The 22,357-nt window shown below is 39.8% G+C and overlaps 2 protein-coding genes across 10 annotated transcripts in view; both read left to right on the forward strand.

Moving 5' to 3' along the window:
- The window catches only part of MCM8 (minichromosome maintenance 8 homologous recombination repair factor), a 341,212-nt gene extending 326,344 nt beyond the window's left edge, over positions 1-14,868 (forward strand). Inside the window, exon 19 of the mRNA XM_066316443.1 lies at positions 14,856-14,868. The gene's annotated coding sequence lies outside the window, so the exon portion shown is untranslated. The remainder of the gene's footprint in view (positions 1-14,855) is intronic.
- EHBP1 (EH domain binding protein 1) overlaps positions 1-22,357 on the forward strand; it is a 204,946-nt gene that overhangs the window by 126,848 nt on the left and 55,741 nt on the right. For 8 of the 9 annotated variants that reach the window (XM_066316442.1, XM_066316436.1, XM_066316438.1 and 5 more), the window contains 2 exons: positions 4,610-5,524; positions 7,462-7,605. In XM_066316442.1, coding sequence (XP_066172539.1) covers positions 4,610-5,524; positions 7,462-7,605 — 1,059 coding nt within the window. The remainder of the gene's footprint in view (positions 1-4,609; positions 5,525-7,461; positions 7,606-22,357) is intronic. The other variant, XM_066316441.1, reaches the window with a different exon arrangement.

The raw sequence follows: 22,357 nt of genomic DNA on the forward strand, positions 1-22,357 counted from the left end.
CTTGTCAGTAAATGTAAAAAAAAAAAAAAGAAAAAACTTCATTGGGGGATAGGTAAATAGGCTTAGTGTCCTGCATATACATACATTAAAAAAATCCCCAACAACTACTACATTGGCATCAGCCTGAATTGGAAGGTATTTTTGGTGCATGTTGCAAATTCAAATTTCTATCAGGAACAAAAGAGGAAGCAGGATTATCTTTGAGAAAATTATAAACATAACAGGGATACTTTCCCAGCTGGTCCAAAGAGCTGTGCTTCTACTTAAATCTCAGATACAGCTAGCTATCCATATTGCCTTCCTAGCAGAATTAAGCAGCTAATTTGATGTAATATGTCCATTTTATTATTATTAATTAATAATTGAATTGAAATTAATGAAAAATTTCAGTTTAATTAGTATTACTGCATACTGGCACTGTAGTTCCTTATCAACAATAGAAATATTGCGTGTTGTTAATAATGTGTCCTGCACTTTAAAAATATAAACTACTAAACAAGACTTGGGCTGGATTTTTGACAAGATGAAGGAGTGAGATGTAGAAGGGCACAACAGTGTGGTTCTAATAAGAAATTTCTGGTTTTAATTATTGTTTAGAGAAGTTTGTTTCATTTATTGTGTGGGTATATCTTTTGGATGTTCAACTGGCACGTTCAATTTTTATGACGCTCCCCAGTTCTTGGACATTTCTAACAAATTCCTCAATACATTTGAACTTGGGTGATCATCTTAATAAAATGTTACATTTTTTAAAGGAATCCTTTAAATTATACCTTTAAATAGAAGATTTCAGACTTATAGGAGTAATATTGAGCCAAAATGGAAAATATTCCCTACCTTAAAGCTGGAGTTACGTTTTTATAATAGATGTTCATGCTCACCTCTACAATTTGATACCACAAAGTCATAAGAACATATCTAATTTCATGTGTAGGAGATGCTTGTTGGCATCAGTAGTATCATGTAGGAGCAGAGTTAAACATGCAGAGAAATAAACATTTGCAAAAACTGAGGCTGAGTTATGCCTCTGTTTAACAAAAATAATTTGACTTGAAAAATTGGCTCCATTAATCCCATGTTACAAACTAGTTAGAAATATGGTGCATTTATAAATATGCTGAAATATCAGGAAGCTCCTAGCTTTTCTACTAGCGAAGGAAAACTCATCACATCCAATTGCTATTTCTAGAGCTACTGTCTGTAGAACATTGGCATGCCAATCTACATATTTAGTGTACTTTGAAAAGAAAGAAGCAAAAATATGGATGAGAATGAGAGGAGATGGGAAATAGGTGTTAAGCATCTGTGGGAAATAACTGTGTTTAATCCCAGGCATCACCAGAAGGACTGAGCAGCCAACAAAAAGTGATGGCAGCTGTACTGAGAATATCCATCATTCCAAATTCAGTCCAGGTGTAGTGTTACTTCTAAGCAAGTACCTTTCCTGACAATCCTGAAACACTGTCCCCACCTTCATTTTATAGACCCTGGGAGAATTTCCTTTTATTAGCATATGAATAAGAAATTGAGTGTATAAAGGGAGTTTAGGTCAAGTCATTATCTATGGGCTTTGGCTGCCCTGGGCTGCTGTGCCTGTCCTTAAGTCCTGTCATTCCTCAGATGGTGACTCCCACTGCCTGCAGTGTGGGGTAACAAGTGACTTATGCCACTGAATCAGCACTGACCCACTTAGCAAGCAGCACATCCTGGCGTTACCTTTAGTCCACAGACAACACTTGCTACGTGTCCATGCCCAGCCTGCTTTCTGCTGTCACATGAGCATTCATCACTCCTGGTATCTGCCATGCTTTAGGCTGCCCACCCAAATCCCTGCACTGCTCTCCCTTAACTCACTGCTCTCTGTGCTCCTCATGTCTGTTCACTTCCACCCAGCTTGTCTCCCTCTCCTCCACAGCCAGCCTGATCCTGCTCCTCCAGCCGTGTTTCCCAAGATGCTGTAAATGACAGCTGTCCCTCTTCTGCCATGCCAGTTGCTGCCATTGCCTCCTGATGCCTTAAGTTTGAGCTTCCATGTATTTCAGGTGCTGCCCAGGGGTACAGTTCTGAGCCTCACATTAAGTGTTGGTGAGCTCTCTGCACACAGCAGGGACACAAAACAAATCCTTCTCCTGCTGCACACCAAGGACAACTTTCAGTCCCAAAAGCACAGACAAGGGTGGGCTGGAGGGAGGAACAAGAAGGATGGGACCTCACAGCCTGGAGCTGGAATGGGACAATTCAACCCATAAAATACATACTTTATTCTTTCCTACCTGGCTCGCCAAGAAAACTGATGCCTTGGGAAGGCTGAGCTGGAACAGAGACTGGACAGAGCTGGAGAATAAAGTAGGGATTTATTGAAAGGCCTCCAGGATCCACCTTGGGCAGGACAGGGCCTGACCAGGGCTACACCCAAGGTGGACACAAAATGGTCACAAAATGGACAAATGGTCACAAAGTCTTACATTTTTATAAGTTTTGGTCCATTTGCATCTTGGGGTTGAATTGTCCAATTCCAGCTCCAGGCTGTGAGGTCCCATCCTTCTTGTTCCTCCCTCCAGCCCACCCTTGTTTGTGCTTTTGGGGCTGAAAGTTGTCCTTGGTGTGCAGCAGGAGAAGGATTTGTTTTGTGTCCCTGCTGTGTGCAGAGCTGAGTGACACTGCCTGTGAGCTCAGAGCTGCACCCCATGGCACCACAGAACCTGAAATAAATGAAAGCTCAAACTTAAGGCATTACTCCCACCTATCATTTTGCTGCTGTTCTGCTCCATCTGGAGTTTTGTATCAGCAAATACATCAGCTGCTCCTTTATCTAAGCACAGCTCTGTATTTATAAAAGGTATAACAATCTCTCATAATAATAAACCTTCCCAAGAAATACCACACCAAACACCAGCAATGATTTTAAGCCAAGTCATTTTGCATGGGGAGAGCCAGAAGAGCTTAAAAATAAATTATTCATTTAAAATATTTAGACATTGTCTATATCTAGATAAACTCTGTGTATCATTTGTTATAATGATACAAAAATTACTTCACCTAAAGTGCTCTGGAAAGTTATACCTGAGCATGAGGAGAGGCATGCAGAATTTTAGGAAGATAAGTACCAGATTTTGGAAGCAGAGTTTGAAAAGCAGCTGAAACAATAACTATTTGACCATTGGGTAGGGAATGACATTGCAAGGAGGAGGAGAGAGCCTCCTTTTCTCAGAGCAAACAAAATATTCGGGTCTGCCAGGAGCAGGTCAGCCCAACCCCACATTCTGTCTCACTGTTGAATATTTAGTAATATGGAAATCAAAAGGATTTAAGAAAAAACCCCATAAATGTTTTTTTTTCCTCTATTCTTTTAAAACTAAAGAAATTAAGGAAAAAATGTCAAGTTGAAGAGTTAAAGCCAGTGATGTGTGTTACAGGTTTCTCATCCATGTCTTAAATTTAGCATCTACTTTTGTTCAAAATAGTGTAGGATCAACTGTGAACATTGTAAAGCTCCTTCAGGAGACGGTGAAAAGGAGCTGCAGGATTCCTGGGGGAGGAGAAGCCCACATGCTTTAACTCAGTGCATCTATGCTAACAGGAGGCCTTTTTAAAGGCTTTCTTGAAACACAATATTGTCTTCCAAGGTTAATCCAGGATAGTAATAATTAATTGTAAATTGAGAAACGGCTTTAATTCTTCAAAACTAGAAAAACCTGATGCACCAAGCCCAGTCACTTAAAGGGCCAGCAGGAAAAGAAGACAATGTGGCCTCACAAAGCAGGAGGCTTGCAACTTTAGCTTTTAGAAAGTAAAGTGAAATGGGAATGATTTTCACTCTCTCTCTTACAATTTTACCATCAACAAATGTTTTTAAAATGCATCTGCTTGATGGATTAATGTGGTTTATGTCTAGTGTCAAGTAATCTGTGGTGGTGTTCTTTTTGGCTATCTGGACATAGTTTTTCATCAGCAGGAATCACTGCAATTACATGACCAATAGAAGGCAGAAGGTTGATCATCAGTGATAAAGCTCAAGATGGATTAGTGTCATGTTTCTTATATCTTTGCTCCTTATCTTAAAAAGCCATCCTGAGTTCCTTTTTTTTTTCTGGTCCAACTCTTAGACTTTTTTTGTTTGCTTGTTTCCTGCTACTTGAGTGAGAACCATTTAAGGTATTGGTAGGCTTTCCTAGTGCAAAAAGAGGGACTTTCAAGCTACAGTTTCATGAACAGCTGTTTACTCACAGAAGTGTCATAATTTTGAGTAACAAAAGATTTTAGTATCGTATGGCATTGAAGTATGTTAAAAATATTTAAAACAATGCCATTTGAGTGGTTTTGCTGCTTACATTCTTCTCTCAGTTTGCTTTGCTGTGAAGATATCCCAGGACATATGTAGAAGCCATCAGGAAAAAAATCAGTGAGCTGGATGTTGTAAAAAAGTCGTAATGACTATAATGAAGCCAAAAAGAATAAGTAATAGAATCAGACCCATGTTCTTCCTATGATATTGGAGGTGTTTTATATTTGCTTATTTTAATTGAAACTTCCACTTGCATTCTTTGAGTTGTTGTGATAAGTAAGAAACTGCCACACTTTGTGATCTTTATTTTGTCTGTCTTTATAGGCTTACGACGGGTTCGCCAGCTTGGGAATATCGCGACTGCTGGAGCCCTCGGACATGGTTTTGTTGGCCATCCCCGACAAACTGACTGTCATGACCTATCTCTACCAGATCAGGGCACATTTCTGCGGCCAGGAGCTGAACGTGGTTCAGATAGAGGAGAACAGCAGCAAGAGCACATACAAAGTGGGGAACTACGAGACGGACACCAACAGCTCCGTGGACCAGGAGAAGTTCTACGCAGAGCTGAACGACCTGAAGCGGGAGCCCGAGCTGCACCCCCCAGACAGTGGCTTGGCAGACTTTGCCTCGCAGGATGACTCTGTGTTTGTCAATGACAGCGGTGTTGGGGAGTCTGAGAGCGAGCATCAGACTCCTGATGACCACCTGAGCCCAAGCACAGCTTCCCCTTCTTCCCGCAGGACTCGAAGTGACACGGATCCGCAGAAATCCCAGCAGAGCTCGGGAAGGACTTCTGCCTCTGAAGAAATTGGGAAGTGTGGCAGTACAGACACAACACAAGTGCAGCCTGTGTTGGGAAGGAAGAAATTGCTGATAACTGACACTTTAGACTTCAGTGACTTAGCACATGTCAGTGATCAAAAAGAGGATATGTCTCCCACAGTTGCTTGTGAAGATAACAACAAGAAGAGACACCAGAGCTTAGACAGTACCCCTGGTTTCTCAGAGCAAGAAAAGCTGGGATGTATAGGACCCACAGAGAGCACAAGAGCAGAGCCCGGTTCACCTGTCACAAAACCGAGTTTATCTCCTACTTCTAAGCCTGGGTACTCCTATAATATGGATATGGATCTTGCAAAGAAACCACATGCTTCTCCGAGGCAAACAGAATCTGATTCTGACAGTGATGCCAGAACAGCTTTAAATCATGCAGATCAAACTGCAAAAACAGCCCAGGTAAGACATTTGTGTCTGTGAATTAGGATGGAGTTCAAGTTGTTTCTCTGTGTTTGTAATTTACACCAAATCTTCAGCATAAATGGTGAGGTGAGCAGTGTATTTTTATTTTGGGGCAATAAATGTTTTGCCTGAGAAGTAGGTGGTGCTGAAAAACAATCATTACATGAAAAGCTAATTTAGAGAAATTGTCTCACTGTTGATCTTTCCAATCTCTCTCCAATTAAAGAAATTTGTGTTCTCAACTATCTCAAAGATCACTCCAAAGCTTTTGCTGCTGTCTGGTGCAACTCATTTCCTCTAAGTGTTGCATACTGAAGCAAAAACTGGAAGAAGAAATCAATTCATTAGGAAATGTAAAGCTTTGAATACCTTAAAATTTACTAAAGATATTTCAAAATCTTGTCTGGGAAACCACAGAGTCTCGTGAACATAGCCAGGATGGTGATGTAGAGACTCCAGACTGTTCAATTATGCTGCTTTCCATTGAGTGGCCTAAGGCATGTTACTTCACCACAATGTCATTTTCCTTTCCATAAAGATAACAGTGTATGCCCACCTACCTTGCAGATGTATTGTGAGAATGGAAGTTGAATATTACATATATATATATATATATATGCTGAGTATTATCAATAAATCATATCATCATAAAATATGTAAAACATATATTATCATCTCCACTTACAAAAATGCCAAAGCAGGCTTATAATTTTACCCCTGTGAAGAGTTTTCCTGAGTTTGGGCTTTGTGCCATTAGCTCTGGTAACAAAAGAGTATATCCAGTCTTTTGGTAGTGTGAATTGCTTCAAATATTTTTATGGGTTTTTTCCCTCTGAGTAAGCACCATGAAGATCATTTCATTGCAAGAGAAGCAGTCTACAGATGAGTGATAATGGCCAAATATTGGTTCCAGAGCCAGCTAATTTCTTCCCTTTAATCAGTGAAGTCTTGTGAGGTTTCTTTTCATCATCATCATCATCATCATCATCTTTGTGTACTGAATGAGAAAGGAACAGCTTGGTCCATACAGAATAAAAGAGCAGGAGGAGACAGGGTTTGTTCTCTATGAAGATTTTCGTGGGCAAGGATGTTAGAGGCAGTTCTTTGTTGCTAATTATCAGGGCATTTGCACATGGTAATCAAATCTCAGCTGTGAGGCTCCCTCTGAACCTACACTCAGCTGCTGGTTAGAGTCAACCACCTCCATTTCCACGTGGTTGTTGCAGGAGCAGAGCAGGCAACACCTGTCCCAGCCCTGGCCTGTGTCAAGGCCTAGAGATGCATTTTCCCACTCTCCATAGTTGACCTTGACTAAGAAACCAGCCCTTGGGGGTGTGTCTGCCTGGGAGCTGCTCATGTTCTCGTGTTGCCTGTGCAAAACCCCATTTTGTTGTTTCTGCTCTGCAAATATGCTCAGCCCTTTGTGTGAAGAAAGGACTTTCTTGTGCATATTCATCAATTCAGTAGAAGCAGATATTTTTGCAGGGTTTTTTCCCTTGTACCCAGCCTCTTTGTGTTCAGTTTAAGTCATAAGTGAGTGGTACCCATATAAGTAGCCAACAAAGCTTTTTTGTTGTAGCCATATTTGCATACATATTAAAGTAAAAAAATAAGCACATAGCATGTTTGACATGGCTTCTATGAAGCCAGTTGGGTTTTTTCCACAGTTGCAGTTTAAAGACATGAAATGTTGATAGAAATTAAGTTTTAAGGGGAAGGAAGAGAACTATTTACATGATAGAGGCCTATGATTTCATTTTTTACATTTTGATCATCTTTTCATTTCTATAGAATGCTCTGTCACCTCATGAAAACATAACTTATGTGGCTCCTGACCTTTATTATATAGGAAGGCCTCTGGCTATTAACTACTGTATAAACCTTCAGTGCCCTGAGGCTGCCTTGCTGTTAATTATATTTCTTTATTTTTTAAGCAACGTATGTTGTCAAGACAGGAAGAACTCAAAGAACGAGCAAGAGTTCTGCTTGAGCAAGCAAGAAGAGATGCAGCATTAAAGGCAGGGAATAAGCAGCTAAGCAGTTCCCTCATCCCAGCCCGCACTAAGCAGCTGAACGATGTAAGAAACCTTGGCCAGTCTTGCAGTTTGCAGAGTTAAAATGCCTTGTGTGTGCTGTTGGGGCGGGGGGGACATGTCCTTGCAGAAGGTTTCCTCTCCTGGTCTGGTGTGTCATGTGTCCCTCCTTCACTTCTCAAACCTGTTCCTCCTGGTGTGATGGCAAATAGAAAGGTGGTGCCTCCCATTTCCCTGGAAGGGGAAGTGTGAGAGCGCCTTCCTTGACTGGCACTGCAGTTTGTGGTGGGATGAAACTCAAACATTTCTTGTTAAACCGTTGCAAAGTGATTTGTGCTATTCCTGATTACTTCTCTTTCAGTTAATGTAAATCGTTTCCTTGAGCCTCTGATGTGAGCTCCTTGTTGCTTGAGAAGTGTTGTTGCAGTGAATGGAGCTGCTTGTGTCAGTCTTGTAAAAGAGTTGATGAAACAATTCCTTTTTATCACCAAAGTTGATTATGCTGATGAGGGGGAAAAGTGGAGCTGGGGAATGAGCTCCAGTGTTGAAGCAGCTGTGGTTGCATCTCCAGTGGCTTCCATGGTGACCTGGAAGGATCCCTACTCTCTGGAGATGAAAGCTAATTAATTTTTATGCAAACCTTTGCAATGCAGGTTTTGTGATTCTAACTGTTGCACGTTAGAGACAATTGAGAATGTAAATGTAGCTGAAAAATAATGCTACAGAGAAAGGCTGGAATCTTTACAGATTCCCACCCTTTAAAGCCAAGTCCTGAGGGGCAGATTCTGCTCTTTACAGGAATGGGATCACACAATCAAAAACTGAAGACAGTGATTTACACATTTCATTTTATTTTCTTAACTTTCTTGGATCCATGCTGGTTTTTCTTTTTTGTAGAAATTCCTCTCTGTAGACTGACACTTCATTTTACTTTGAAATATATTCGTATACACAGACAAGTATTATTTATATACTTATTTGTATAATGATATATAAAATAATTATTCATATTTTGCTTTTAAAGTTTTTTCTAGAAATCTATATTTTAGTATAGATTTCACTTTGGGTTTTTTTTTTTTGTTTTGTTTTGGGGTTTTTTTGTTTGTTTTTTTTGGGGGGGGGTTGTTATCTTTTTATAAAGAAAATGACATTAGAGGAGAGTTACTATAGGCAAGTACTCAGGCAGAAACAACTGTAATTAAAGTTGCCTAACTTTTTTTAATTACAAGCTCCCATTTTCAAGGGTTTTACAACTTTGCTAGTATTTCATTGAGCTGAAGTCCTTCCTGTCAGCTCTTCTGCCTCAAGGTAATATTTTTAGGTGGTTTTTTTAAGTCAAAAAAACCCCCCTGTTCATCTCTTTCTCTGTATTAGGTTGGACAAAGCATTGTTTTACTCATATTAAAAATAAATAAAATTTGGAAAAATGGTTAGGTTCCCTTGAAAAATCTGCTTAAAACAATTAAAGTTGTGTTAATATCGCAGTCTCTTCTGAGAGCTTTGAAGATCAGAAAAGTTCCTAAGTGTCAGTAAAAATTCTCTGCATGGACACTGCCCAGCAAGAGCATCTTTTACCATTGCTCTCTTAAGGATTGAGGTCCCTTTTGATGCAGGTCAAAGTTTTGGGAAGCAAAACTTTCTCTTTTAGACTGAAATCCAAACAGGATTAAAAGGAGCTGCCCCAGTGGCACACAGAGAAGAGATGCCCTGGGTAGGTGGCAATGTGAATTTAGAAAATCATGAAGATGGTGTCCATGAAAACCAGCTGAAGGGTAGGAGATGGTGAAAGGTTTTCAGGGAGAGAGTTTAGGACTGTGTAGTTCTGGCAGCCAGATTACCCACGAGACCTTATTTAATTTGTTACAGAAGCTGAAAAATGTATTAGAAGGCTGCAGGAAAGGGAAGGACAGTCTTCCAGGGCAGCCTGGCAGAGCCAAAGTTTCTTGCTGCCTCCATCAGAACCTCAAGGAGAACTGTCCTGGAACAAATGGTCCTACTCTTGACTTGAGTTATTGTCACATAAGAAGGACAGAAGCTCCTCAACTCTGAAGTGTGTTGTGGAGATTTGATTTGTAGACCCTTATAGTTGGTATATAATAATATACATTATATAAAGCTGTGTGTAACATGTATGTATATGTTATAAATACATATGTGAGCATATTCTGAAAGAGAATGCATATGTGCATCAACATGTATAGGTATAATATAAACCAGATAGATTTCTATTTTTCTTTAACATATTTGATATTAGGAGAGATGAGGCATTTCCATTTGATGTAGTTCTGCCAGTTTCCTACAGGTCATTGTTCATTTGATTGTTAGCATATAGCACAGACTTATTTCTATTCATGGTTTTTTTGGTCATTAAGGTTAATAATAAGAACTTTGACTCAAAGCAGTGTTGTCTGTCTCAGTGTGCAGTAATGTGCAGTAGTAGTGTGTTATCCAAATGAGAGTTGTGATAATGAGAATCAGCATTTAGTAGTGGAAATTGGACGAGGCTCATTTTCAGGACGGATTGAGATTCAAAAGGAAATGGTTTAAAACAGGAAGATCTAATTTTAAATAAGAAAACTTTGAAGAGATAGTTCAGGGGCAATACTTTTGAAAGTAACTCTTGAAGTTTGCAATTTTACCTTTTTTTGATACCTTCTCAGAAAGAGCTTTAGGCATCCCAGTCCTTCAGACTGTGCTCTGTCAGTCATCCCAGCTAAGCAAAGTCACTAAATTGGTGACTTTAGAAAAGTCTCATCTCCTAGGCCTTGCTGTGACTGCTTTCCATGTGTGCTGTGAGAAGCGGGAGTTTCTGCTTTCCCAGTGACCAGGTGAGAGCAGCTTTCAGTGCATGGGCTTGGACAGTGTGCACGGTGAGGACGGATTGTGGCTCTGCCTAGGGTCAGCAGCAGGGAGGAAATGTTCAATTCTGTACCATGGCCATAAATACAGGTTCATTTGATGTGTGCCCACCCTCTTTCTCCTTTAAGCACAAAGAACAGCCTCATTTCCCCCATTTCTTCCCTCCCTGCAGCATGGTAGAAGTTTTTTCAGTGTTAGTCTGCTTATTTGGTGCTTTTCAGAAGCGTTCAGTCTCAAGGTGTATGCATGTGGAGGTGTGTGGGCAGGTATTTGAGTCTAAGAGGAGACTGCACTGATCAGAACCTCCTTGAAATCATGCTCATGGTTTGGGAGGATTGTAGCTGTGTCACAAAAATGGATACAGCCCTTTGGAGACTGGAAGAATTAGCTTAAGAGCTCTGTGGACAGTTACTGATCCCCTCATGGATCCCTTTATGGTAGATTTATAAACAACTCAGCCTTTCTGCTTGCTTTCTTGATTTAGGTGTGCATGTGGTGACTCTTTTACGAGATGCTTCTGTCATTTGCCATCTGATATAGCAGCTGTAATCACTTAGCTTTTAACCAGGAGAGCCTTTTTATTAGCTTACTCATTTTTATTTAACTTGCCTTTTCTCATGGTGTGTATCACAGGGCTAGAAGGGATATATCTGCTCCCACCAGATACTGTAAAATATCAACCTGTAGTGATGGTTGTTAGCAGCAGCAGCTTGGCTGAAATGTGATGTTGGAAAGGTGAGGAGGCTGGAGCTGGGCTATGTGACCTAAACAGCAGAGTGACAGGCTAGGGACCACAGTGAGTGGGAAATATTCAGAAGTCATTGGCCTAAAAGGCCTTTCCAGGAGGGGAATTCTCGTCTGCAGAACATGGGGCGGAATCTCTAATTCCTGAATCTCAGCATAACTCCACTGTCAGCAAATATCTAAAGGCCATTGGCAAAATCATCTTATTTTCTCTTAGTGACTGGGCCACATAAAGAATGGAAATTTACTGCAGCTGTCATTTACTCTCTAAACTCAAATGGCTATGGTTATGGAGTCAGCATGATTACAGAGAATGGAATTAGGAGTTAAGAAATGCACAGGCAACTTTAATTAACCTCCTTTGTGTATATGCATGATGATGTAGTCTTTAATTATGTGATCACATACTATTTTCCCCAAAGCAATTGTGCCTCATTTTCCTCAGAGGACAGAGGTGATGTAGAAGGCTGCTTGTCCAGAGGACCTCTGTGCTTTTTTGATTGCAGAATTGGAAGGTGTACAACAAACCAAGCAGGGACTGCAAGGAGTGAAGAGATGAGGTCATGGTTAAGGTGCTTGAAAGAATTAAATGTATTTCTGCCTTTACCTGGGTTCCTGATCAGTGCCACAAAGTCTTTTGAGCCAAACGTCCTCCAGGTGGTCACTGTTTGTGTGTCCTTCCTTTCTGGATCACTTTGAGGCAAAACTTTGATTTGCAGATACATCGAGCATCCAGGTCAGTCAGGGAAATCAATTGGAGCTGTGCTTGAGACATATAAAGGGCTGTATAAAGCTTAGAATGCTGAAAAAAAATATCCAAGTAATAGGCTTCCCAGAGCAAGCACCCAGCAATAGATCCTTTTAGCTGGATCTCACCGTCCCAGTTCTCATCAGAAGAGCAGGGTAATAACTCTTCCACGGCTGCTTGTGAGAAGGGAATGTGATTATTGCTCTTGAGGCTCTTAAATACCATATAGAGTGGGCACTGTGGAAAGAAATCAAGAAATCAACAATTCTGTCTTCAGAGCAAGGTTCGAATATTGTGGTGTAAAGAATAATGCTATGTATTGATGGGCCTGCATATTGAAAAATGAAAAGAAACCAGAGTACTGAACACCATTGGGTAGAGCTCGGGTCTGGGCTGAAGAACAGGAGATAGTGAAAGTAAAAGGTGGTGCCACAGTCAGACTGCTTTAGAGGGTACAGAGCAGGGTGGAAATTAAGATTATGCCCACTAGCTTTGTTTCTGGCGTCTCCTAAATCCTGTGTCAAATTCTTTTAACTTGTTTTAAATTCTTCAATGTGTAAATTCAATATACACACATTGAGGTAGACAGCTTTAGCAGGGAGTGCCGTATCTAATGGAATTCATGAAAAAGTAGTGCTCATCTGGCAAAGGATATGTTTTTCTCCCTACCAGGGGCTAACATAACTTCTGAAGTTTTTTTGAGCTTTGCATGAGCTAAGGATTCTTCCTTACTGAATTTAGGTGCAGGACTGGGTCACCCATTTATGGATTTGGCCAAAAAAATTGTATGTTTAGGATCTGGCATAGATTGTGGGATGCAGGAGTTCAATAACATGATACCTCAGAGGGAAACACTCTGTCTTCCACCTTTGGTGAAATAGGAAAATAATAATTCTTTCTTCAGAGCGGCATTTGAGTACAACTACACTAAAAACTGTGAGGGATTCCATTTGAACAATAAGAATTTAAAACCAGAATAATACGAACTGACATGGAGAGTAATCCTGAGGCCGCTGCTGTGCTTAAGTGCAACTGTTGCTACCCTGCTTTCTGTACAAAGATTTGGGTTTAATTATCTCTGGCACCATTATTTTACATTTATTCAAGCTGAATGACAGCAGCAGCCGCCTCAATGTGTATATATTGAAAAAAAAAAAAAAGATTTGAAAGAGCAGTGGTGATTATGTTCAACTCTTTGAGTAGATTTTGCAGATATAAAGTGCTTCACCAAAAAATCTGTCTCCTCCAAACACACAAACACTGTATGCAGAGGGCAGAGGAATGGGCTGTGCCGTGAGATTGTTTCTCCTTGCTCACAATACTGCTTTTTATTACTCCCTTCCTCAAAGGACTTGTTGCAGCTGTATCTAATTCATTTTTAATAAGCTCTTTCTACTTCAGGTGTCAATCTGTTGTGCCCATTACTTTTCATTTTCGTTAATATTTGAGTGCAAAATGATAACTTTTTTTTTTTTTTTTTTTTTTGGCTGTACTGGACTAGTGGAAATGGAAGTTGTTTTTAGAAAGGCTTCAGAAAATGACAGAATCTGGAAGGAGATGAGTCTTCATGATGTTTAATTTTGGTTGCATACCTTTGCACAGATACCGGATATGCTGACTGCAATGAAATAAAAACAAAGCATTATTCTAAATGCTCAGAAAAAATGTTTTAATAAATTATCCCAGTTATTGATCATGTCCAGCAATAATCTGCTATCCCTCTGAACTAATAAGCTCCAGATTGTCCAAACTTATCTCCAATAAGTAAACTTAATGTAAATAAGTAAATAATAAATAAAGTAACTAATAAGTAGCCAATGTGAACAGAAGTGGTAGCGAAAGCAAATTCAGAATAGACAGCAAAAAATAGAATATTTTGTTTGAAAGATGCCCTAAACTCAAGGTAACAATGCAAGTGTTCTTTCCTCCAATTATATTGTCAGGTTCTTGAAAATGAGTACAAAATGTCTTCATTTAGATTTTTTTTTCTGTGTCATACCAGAATCCCCACTTCTGTGGCATTAGGAAAGGTATCCAGTTCACTGCTGGATTTTTTGTAGTCTCCTCAATTGGAAAATAAATGTCTGTGATTCAGGTGGTAATGCTAATTCATTTAAGGAAGCACTCCCAAGTTATTCCTATCTTGCTTTTCTTTAAAAAAAGTAGATTTAAGATCTGATCTTTATTAATTAAACATCTAGCATGAATTTATCGAGGTATAGGACTTTGCAGGTGGCAACCTTGGTCTTTTAATATTAATTGGAAAATATTGATTGAAAAAAGACTAGTCTGTCATGCTGATAATTGCAACCAGATTTAGATATGATCACTAGATCTTCCCAAGATTACATAGAAGGAGTTACCATTTAATTGGTAAAAAGATTGAACATTATTTTGGTAATCCCTGAGCTTTGGTAACTTATTCCCTGTTGTTCATTTATGTATCTTGTCTGTATGCCACTATAAAGTGGTTAAATATGGTGTAAGCTGATAAGACTATGCTGTAGAGTATTTACATTTCATGAGCATTCCAAGTTTTATAGTTGGTTTGACAATATACTTTTCTTTAAACTGGAGGTTAGACCTGCTGACTGAACACTTCAAACCCACAAACTGACCTGATATTTACTTCTTTATAGCGACACTCTTAAGGTTGAGATAGTCTGATGTCAATTCCTTGATGGCAGGAACAAGCAACTTGTTTTATTTAAAGTTCCTCAATACATAAAAAATAAAAATAATCTGTAACTTTCCAAAAAGGTTCCACGTCTTTTGACTTCATATTTGGTCTGTTTAAGCACTTCCTGGCTATGAAGTTGTGATATTTCACTGTACAAAAATATTGCTGCAGACAAGTCCCTGATGTAGCTGAGAAAATAAATCAATTAGTGCGAGTAAACTAATTTTTAAGAAGAATTAGTATGCACTGTCAGTTTTATAGCAGGAAGGATTTCCTGAATAAAGCATAACCTTTGATAATGCACGACAAATGTTAGCAGTTTCAGTTTTAGACACAAATGCTTGAGTTTCTCAGCTGATTTTTATTGCTGTCATTTCTGTAAGATGTAGCTGTCTGCGCCAGTTAAGGATCTGGCCTAAATATATGCATTTTATTTATTATGTGGCTGTAAATTCAAGCACAGTCTGCAGCCATACCATTAACTTGCACGCTGACAGAAAATAGGCTGGCAGCTTATTAATGGAATTCTAAGATCATGCGAACAAAACTAGTTCCAAAATTTTAGTGTCTTCTATCCGTTTATAAATATTAGCCAAAAAAAACCCCCATAACCCAAAAAAACCAGAAAACAAAAAACTCCTCTCTGTTTCAGAGCTGTCCCTTTGTGTGCAGAGCGAGACCCGGGTTTCTCAGCCCCTGGAATGCTCTTTTTCTATCGCTGCTAATAGCTGTGGACGTTTTCCGTGTGGATGTTCAGTACACGCTGTTGTGAATCCCAGGATGATACCGCCATCACTTAGAGCTGTATTTTGCATTGCCTATTCTGTGATTGCTCAGCATGCACAAGGGTAGAGTTAAAATCTTTATTCATTTCATTTAAAAATGTTTCTTTTGTTCTCCTTATCGTGTTCTGGCTTTCCCAAGGATATATGCCTTGAACGAAAAGTCACATGTGCATTACTAATTGTGTGCCATTGTATTTACAGTTCCTAGTGGTGGCACTGTGAAGCTACTAATTCTTTTGCTTCACTTGATGTAAAATAATCTGAGTGTCTTTGATAGCAGTGAAACAGTATTAATTGTTTTGTACATTTCTTGGTCACTCTTCTTAGGTGGTCTTCATAATCTATTAGAACTTTCAGCCAGATTTTTGTAATGTCATGCCTCCAGCAGTGATTAAATTGGTAATTAATGAACAGTCCTTGGCAACATAAACCACATCCCGTTAATTTTCCCTTTTGAGTTTTTCGAAGTTGTCGTCTCTGTCAGAAAGCATTGCGCCACCTTGCTACGGCCCCTTGGCATGGAACCACGGCGACGGGATTTTTTGCAGCCATTAGTAGATCAGAGCAGTAATTTCACAGTATTTTGGTCAGGGTAATTATAGTACCAAGTACCGAGTAGAGTTGGGAATTCACACAAGAAGTCCAGAAATACCAGGTGAGCTTCCTTGTGTTCACTGGGACGTTATGATTAGTTTAATTGGGCTTTGTTTGATTTCAGCCGCGGAGACTCTTTGTGCCACGGCACTGCAGCCACTTTCCACTTTAGTGTTTCTGACCTGCATTGACAGGAACTGGTGCAAAAATGAACTCTTTGAAGTGGGGCTCTTTGGAGAGGGCAACTAAAAAAAGAGGAAGAGTGATGTGTAAGTAGTGTACTGTAGCAAAGCGCGACACCAGGCCAAACACCCCACGTTTTGCGGGTGATGGGATTCAAATTCTTTCGTATTTTCAACCGGAACAGATAATATTTCTGCCGCACTTGTGCAAATCTCGAGTAAATTACTGCATTTAAAAAGACAATCTGCTTTTAATCGCTGGCTTTTACATAGCACCTGCTGTTCTACCTTCCTTTGAAGATACAGTTGTTTCTCTCACCAGAAATTCTGTGAATCGTCCATTTATTCCTGCAAACAAATCTGGGGCGAATGCATTAATGAGACTGCAGCTGCACTTAGCAGTTCACATGTCACAAAATAGTAGGTAAAGGCATTCATACTTGAGTGACTGACTATAGGTGTAGTGGCCTTCAGCAGTACATTGTGCACATTAAACTTTAAATAGTCACTTGCCTGTTGGCTTCTGAATGAAAGGACTGTCACTGGTCACTTCTCCTAAAGCCTTAATGAAACCAAATAGTTTGCTACGAGTTTGGGCCTAACCATTGGGGTGTTTCATGCAGTCTTGTCAGTTGATGTTCATGAATTGACTTGAACGAAGATCAAAGTGTTTCTCAAAATGGAGAAGCGGGGAGAGAGACAGCTCCTTCAATTGCACCACAAGAGCTAATCAAGCCATCAGTTCTTTATGCACTCTGCGTGCCTTTAGAATTTAATACCCAATGGTTTGTCAGGACAAATTGAAATTCGGGGGTTGGCGGGGAGCGGGGGGGAGGTGGAGAGTGTCCCTCCTCAGCCTGCTGAAAATAAAATGAGTGCTTCACTCTTCTGGAGGATCGTTTTGATAAATTTTATCATTTATTGTAAAACTGCGACGTTGATTAAACGTTTCGCGTTGAAAAAAGAAGTTAGGGTGAAGGATTCAATGGGCATTATGCACCTTAGCGCTGAGTAAAGATTCAGGTTCAAAGTGAAAGAGAAACTAAACTCGGGGTGATTTTTTTTTTTTCTTTGATTGCTAATGAACTTTTTTTTTTTTTCCGAGACATTTTAAATTGGATTCAGAAGATAGATTTTTGAGTGTCAGTTAAAACAAAGTCATGTGAAAATGCCTCTCTCTCCCTCCCTCCCCTTCTCTCTTTTTAATTGATATGATTTAGGCAGAGGAAAATGGTAAGGGGGATTTTTCTATTGCAGAAGCAATTTTTAAGGGATTTAGTCTTATTTAGCCTGAAGGTCTTCACACTAATGAGAGCACTTAAGTTACGTCCAGGCGTTGATTAGACAGCTCATCTATCAACTGGAGCATGAGAATTTGTATTTTAGGTACCTTTTATACGTTATAAATTTTTTTTTTTATTACTTTAGACTTTATTTTCCATGAACCTTTAATTGCCTCCTTCACATCCAGGGTGTCTGTAACTCAGCTGACAGGGTACAAAGGCGAACAGGGGAATACTCTGTGTTTGATGTTGAGTACATTTCGATACATTTCGATAATACCGAATTTTCGACAATATCGAAACCGCGTCGGTAGAGATTGGTGTGCTGGGTGCAAATTGCTCCCAAGATATATTCCTTTAACAGCCACAAGCTCCCTCAAAGTCTAAATGTATTTATTCAGGAAACACAGAATGATATATGTATTCCTAAATGCCCCCCTCCCACCCCCAAACTGTGAATGCTCTCTCTACCTGTAGGTTTTTTTGCGGTGTTTAAAACACAATAGCATCTTAATTATTTTCTGAACCATTCTGAAAAGTACAGCTTTTGTAACTTTTTGACATTTCAGGTTTAAAAAAAATTAAAACGTTGCCACCAGCTTGCACTATGAGCAGCCTGTAATAACAGTTAAAAAAGCTTTCTGAACTATTTGACAAGATTTCTTAGTGCTGAGGCCATATGCTGTAGCCTTTAAGCTATTTCTTCCTATCAGTTTCATTATCACCTGCCTCTGAGTCTCCAATATCATCAGTAAGCACATGCAGAATCATAATTATGCCATGTACAAGTTCTTTGATAACATGTACAGTTTTCTTCTTAATTCTTTATCAAATGCATTGATCGTGGCATGTGTGCATTGATCCAGGTCCACCATCTGGCTGTGTGTGATAAGCACAGTGGCATCTTTGCATTTCCACTGTCATTCATTGCGCTACAATTTGGCTGCAGGGGAGTAGTGGCTGGGATTAGCCCTGTTCTGCTACTTACTTGCATTTTAAGTTGACACCTCTACAGCGGCTCAGACCACATTACAAACTGAAACACATACGCACGACTTAGTGATGTGACACTCCTCAATAAGCTTACTCCACTAGCTACTCAACAATCTGTAATTGGATTTGTAGGAATAACAGCAAAAGATTTCCTAAGAATTGCTGGGGACAGAAGGTGAAGTTTTCTCATTATTGGCAAAAGGCTAGGTATAGATCTTAGGCGATTGGTATTTTCCATTAAAAAAAACCTGCCAGCAGTTTGCAGGACTTTCTTAAAAAAAAAAAAAAAAAAAAAAAAAAAAAAAAAAAAACCACAGCAAAATAGGGTCCAGGGAGATGTAGGGTTTGCACTTGTTCTTTTCATTCTCATCACATAGAAGCAGACAGGGATCTCGTTACCCTCCCCCAAAAATTGAGAGAAGCAGGGGAGGTGGGGGGGAGGAAAACCAACTTTGGGAGGCCCCCCGCAGCCCGCTGGCTTTGTTGGGCTGGGAGTGACCCGGGAGCATTCCTCAGGAGGGCACGTCCCCTCCCTTGGCCGCCCGAGGAGGAAGCTTCCCAGGATGGCAGTCAGAGAGATGCTGCTCTCCAGCTTACACATCCCAGACACTTGCCAAAAATTGGCCTTTGTTTCATAATGCGCTTTTTTTTTCCCCCTCCTTTTTTTTTTCTTTTATTTTTTTTTTTTTTTTTTTTTTTTTTTAATTATAAAGTCAAGTTTACACAAGAGAAAATCCCTTAAGTGGAGCTCGACGAATGTTGACTCCTACAATGAGTAAGCAGCTTTCTTAACTTCTGTCTGTAACTCAGCTGTGGAAAGGCACAGCAAACACCATCTTGAGCCTGTTCATCTCAGATCAGACGTTCTGCCCTGTCTGGATGATGGCAATATTTTAGGATATTTCTGAGCCTGCATGCTCGAGCCCCTGTTTGTGGGGTCATGCTAATAACACTGACAGTCACGATGACAGGCAGAACAAGCTCATGGATCCCAGCACCTTAGGTGATTGTTGACCTTAATTATACTTCCTGGATGGGGGAGAGCACAAACTTGCGTAAGCAGGGAAAATTCCAGGGAGGAAGTTAGCGGAGTCCTTTTCTGTCCTTTTTGGTTTAGATCAGTTTTCTGGGTGGTGTTTCCTGGGAGCCCTGAGGGTCAGCAGGGTTCTCTGGGAGAGCACCTCGCTCTCTGCACCAGCGCAAGCCAGCGAGGACAGAAGGAAAACAGAACGTGGTTTTGGAATTGGGTATCTCAGCCTGTCCCTGAAACTTGCCTTAGAGCCAAGTGCAGTATGAGACAGACGAGCTCACCTCTGCCACAGAGATGTGCAGCTCCGAAATGGTTAAATGGCTTAAATCTTATTTATCTGAATAGAACTTGGGGGCTGTTTAGCAGAATGCTCCAGCACAAATACCTGTGGTTCACTTTGACGTTACAATTTTTTTTGTTGGTTTCTTTACTTATAAATACTTGAACTGTTAGACCTTTTACTTTTTTCTCTGAGAAAGATGTATTTGTACCAGATTAGAAAAGCTAAACTGTTTCTTTACATTGAATAATCAGCCTGTCATGACAAATCTATCTACTTCTGCATGAGTAGGTGCCAGTTTGACTAGCTTCTTTTAGGCTCACACTGGGTTTTAAGCTGGATCCGTGTGCATGACTGGCAGTGCATTTGTTGGACCAGATCTAAGGAGCCAGAGAGCGTTCAGCTCCTTTTTGCCTACAAAAGAGCAGCCAGACAACCAGCAAGAGGCCTTGGATGTAGCACAAGGTGATACTTACTTAGTCAGACATTCTTTTTTTCAAATATTTTTTTTTCCCATTCAGTAAACTAAGAGCTTTCCAGTCTCACAATGACACAAGGAATTAAATTATCAGTGGATTGTTTTTCTACAGCCACTGCTTTTCACACAGAAATACTGTACCAAGTCAATTGTACATTTTCCAGAACAACATAAAATTATTTTTAAAATTAAAAACTAAAAAAAGGGAGAAACTGCTGGCTACTTCTTTAAAAATGCCTCCTTGGTTTAAGGAGCTGTTTTCCATTTCACAGCCACACCACCCCATGTTATTGTGAATTTTGGAAGCTTTTTTTCTTAAGGGGGACAGCTTTGTCAGATATTGTTTGTGGTTTTAGACTTTGAGCTACTTCTGTGTTCATTCTGTCTTGTCTCATCAGTGTATCGGTGCCATAGCTCCTAAGCCAAGAGCTACTTAAGCAGTTTGATACTTTCTGTGATAGGCATTAATGAAAAAATATTTTCCAGCTACATGCAGTTTGTGGATAGTGAGGTAGCTGATGTAGACACCAGGCAGAAGGCAGAAAATACCCAAGATGTTTATGTCTGTCTTTGCTTACCCCCTCCTAGGATCTGAACAGAAATCTAAAGCCATTTTTGTTTATGCCAAGTGTCCCTTGCTTAGCAATCCATATTTTGTTCACTACCTGTGTATTTTGAGCTGTTCTGAAACAGTGGTAGAGACCAAACATAAATGTGATCCCCAGGGTGATCAAAGATTTAATCTGACCAGATGGGACAAACTTGAGAAAGATTTTGACTTTCCACTCTGTTTTGCAACAAGAAAGGCTGATTTATTTTTTTTTCTCCCGTCCTTTCTTTGTTAGCAAAGGCAGAGATCAGGCCATCCCCAGAGGAATGAGCAGGTGTGGCCATTTACAAGCATGTCTGGTTATATTATAAACCAACATAAGAAAAGTTTGAAATGGTTTGAAAAGATCTGCTAAACAGTTTTAATGTTTCATCCCAAATCCTATTTACTCAAACAAGAGCCGATCAAGGTCACAGTACAACCCAGCCTGCTCAAACCTTTAAAGCTCGTGTAATTTTATTTATTTTTTCTTTTTTTCCCCCCCCCCTTTTTTTTTTTTTTTTTTACTCTGTCTTCTCTTCTAACTGAATAGGTACATTTTGGTAATCCTGAATAGGTACATTTTGGTAATCCTTGCCTCTGGACAAGCACAGAAGTCTTTTTCTTTCTGAATGGCTAATAACAGAGCCGTTCTTCCTGTCTGATGATGAAAGGGGTGGCAGTCAAGTTCTTTCTCTTAGATGTACTGTGCACTCACGGCTGACCACGAACCATTTTGAAACCTACAGCTTCAGGAATTGCTCCCTCTCATACAATTCTGGTTTGATTTTATTGCTTTTGTTGATTTAGCGGATTATAAGAAATTTACCACATTTTTAAAATTTTACTTTTGCCCCCCAGTCTATGGACACGGTAAAGAATTTACTTTTTAGACATCAAATAAATGCAGTTCACCAGATTATATATATATATATATTTATATATTATAGTGAGAGGATGATACATAATCAGAATTCTGGTGTAAGTTTGGATCTGTCAGTTTGGATCCTCCTAAAATTCTACCAAAGGAGGGCTGAAAATCCCTGGCAAAGGTTATGTAGTTTATTTTCTTTTTCTTTTTAATGTGAGAAGATTGCAAAATTTTCATTCATTTAAAAAGATGATTTTTAAGGGGGTTTGGGGGGTTTTTTTGCCCTGAAAGACTCCACCACTCTCAATATTTCCCCTGAGTTTGGCAGCTCTCAGCTGGCTTGGGTAATGATCTCGGAAACTGCCCTGCCAGTGTTTCACATTTGAATTCACCTTCCCAAATCCACGGCGTAATTTTTGGCCAAAGTGATGTCAGTCATTGCCGTCTGCGGCGAGTACAAACAGGACCCCCTAATGGCAGCCATTTTTATTTGTTTCTTAAGATCCAAAGGCTGCTGAAAGAACAATTGGATAAAGTTGAGGATTGGAGAAGCTTGATTTTCTTGTTCCAGTGAAATGAAACTCCCGTCCTTTTTTTTTCTTCCCCTTTCCCTTAAAAGCCGGAGTCAGCTAGGGGGTTGTAGCTGTGTCAAAGCCGTTGGGATGCCACTGCTGATCACTT

The sequence above is a fragment of the Sylvia atricapilla genome, chromosome 3 (genome assembly GCF_009819655.1).
Source record: "Sylvia atricapilla isolate bSylAtr1 chromosome 3, bSylAtr1.pri, whole genome shotgun sequence".
Taxonomy (NCBI): domain Eukaryota; kingdom Metazoa; phylum Chordata; class Aves; order Passeriformes; family Sylviidae; genus Sylvia; species Sylvia atricapilla.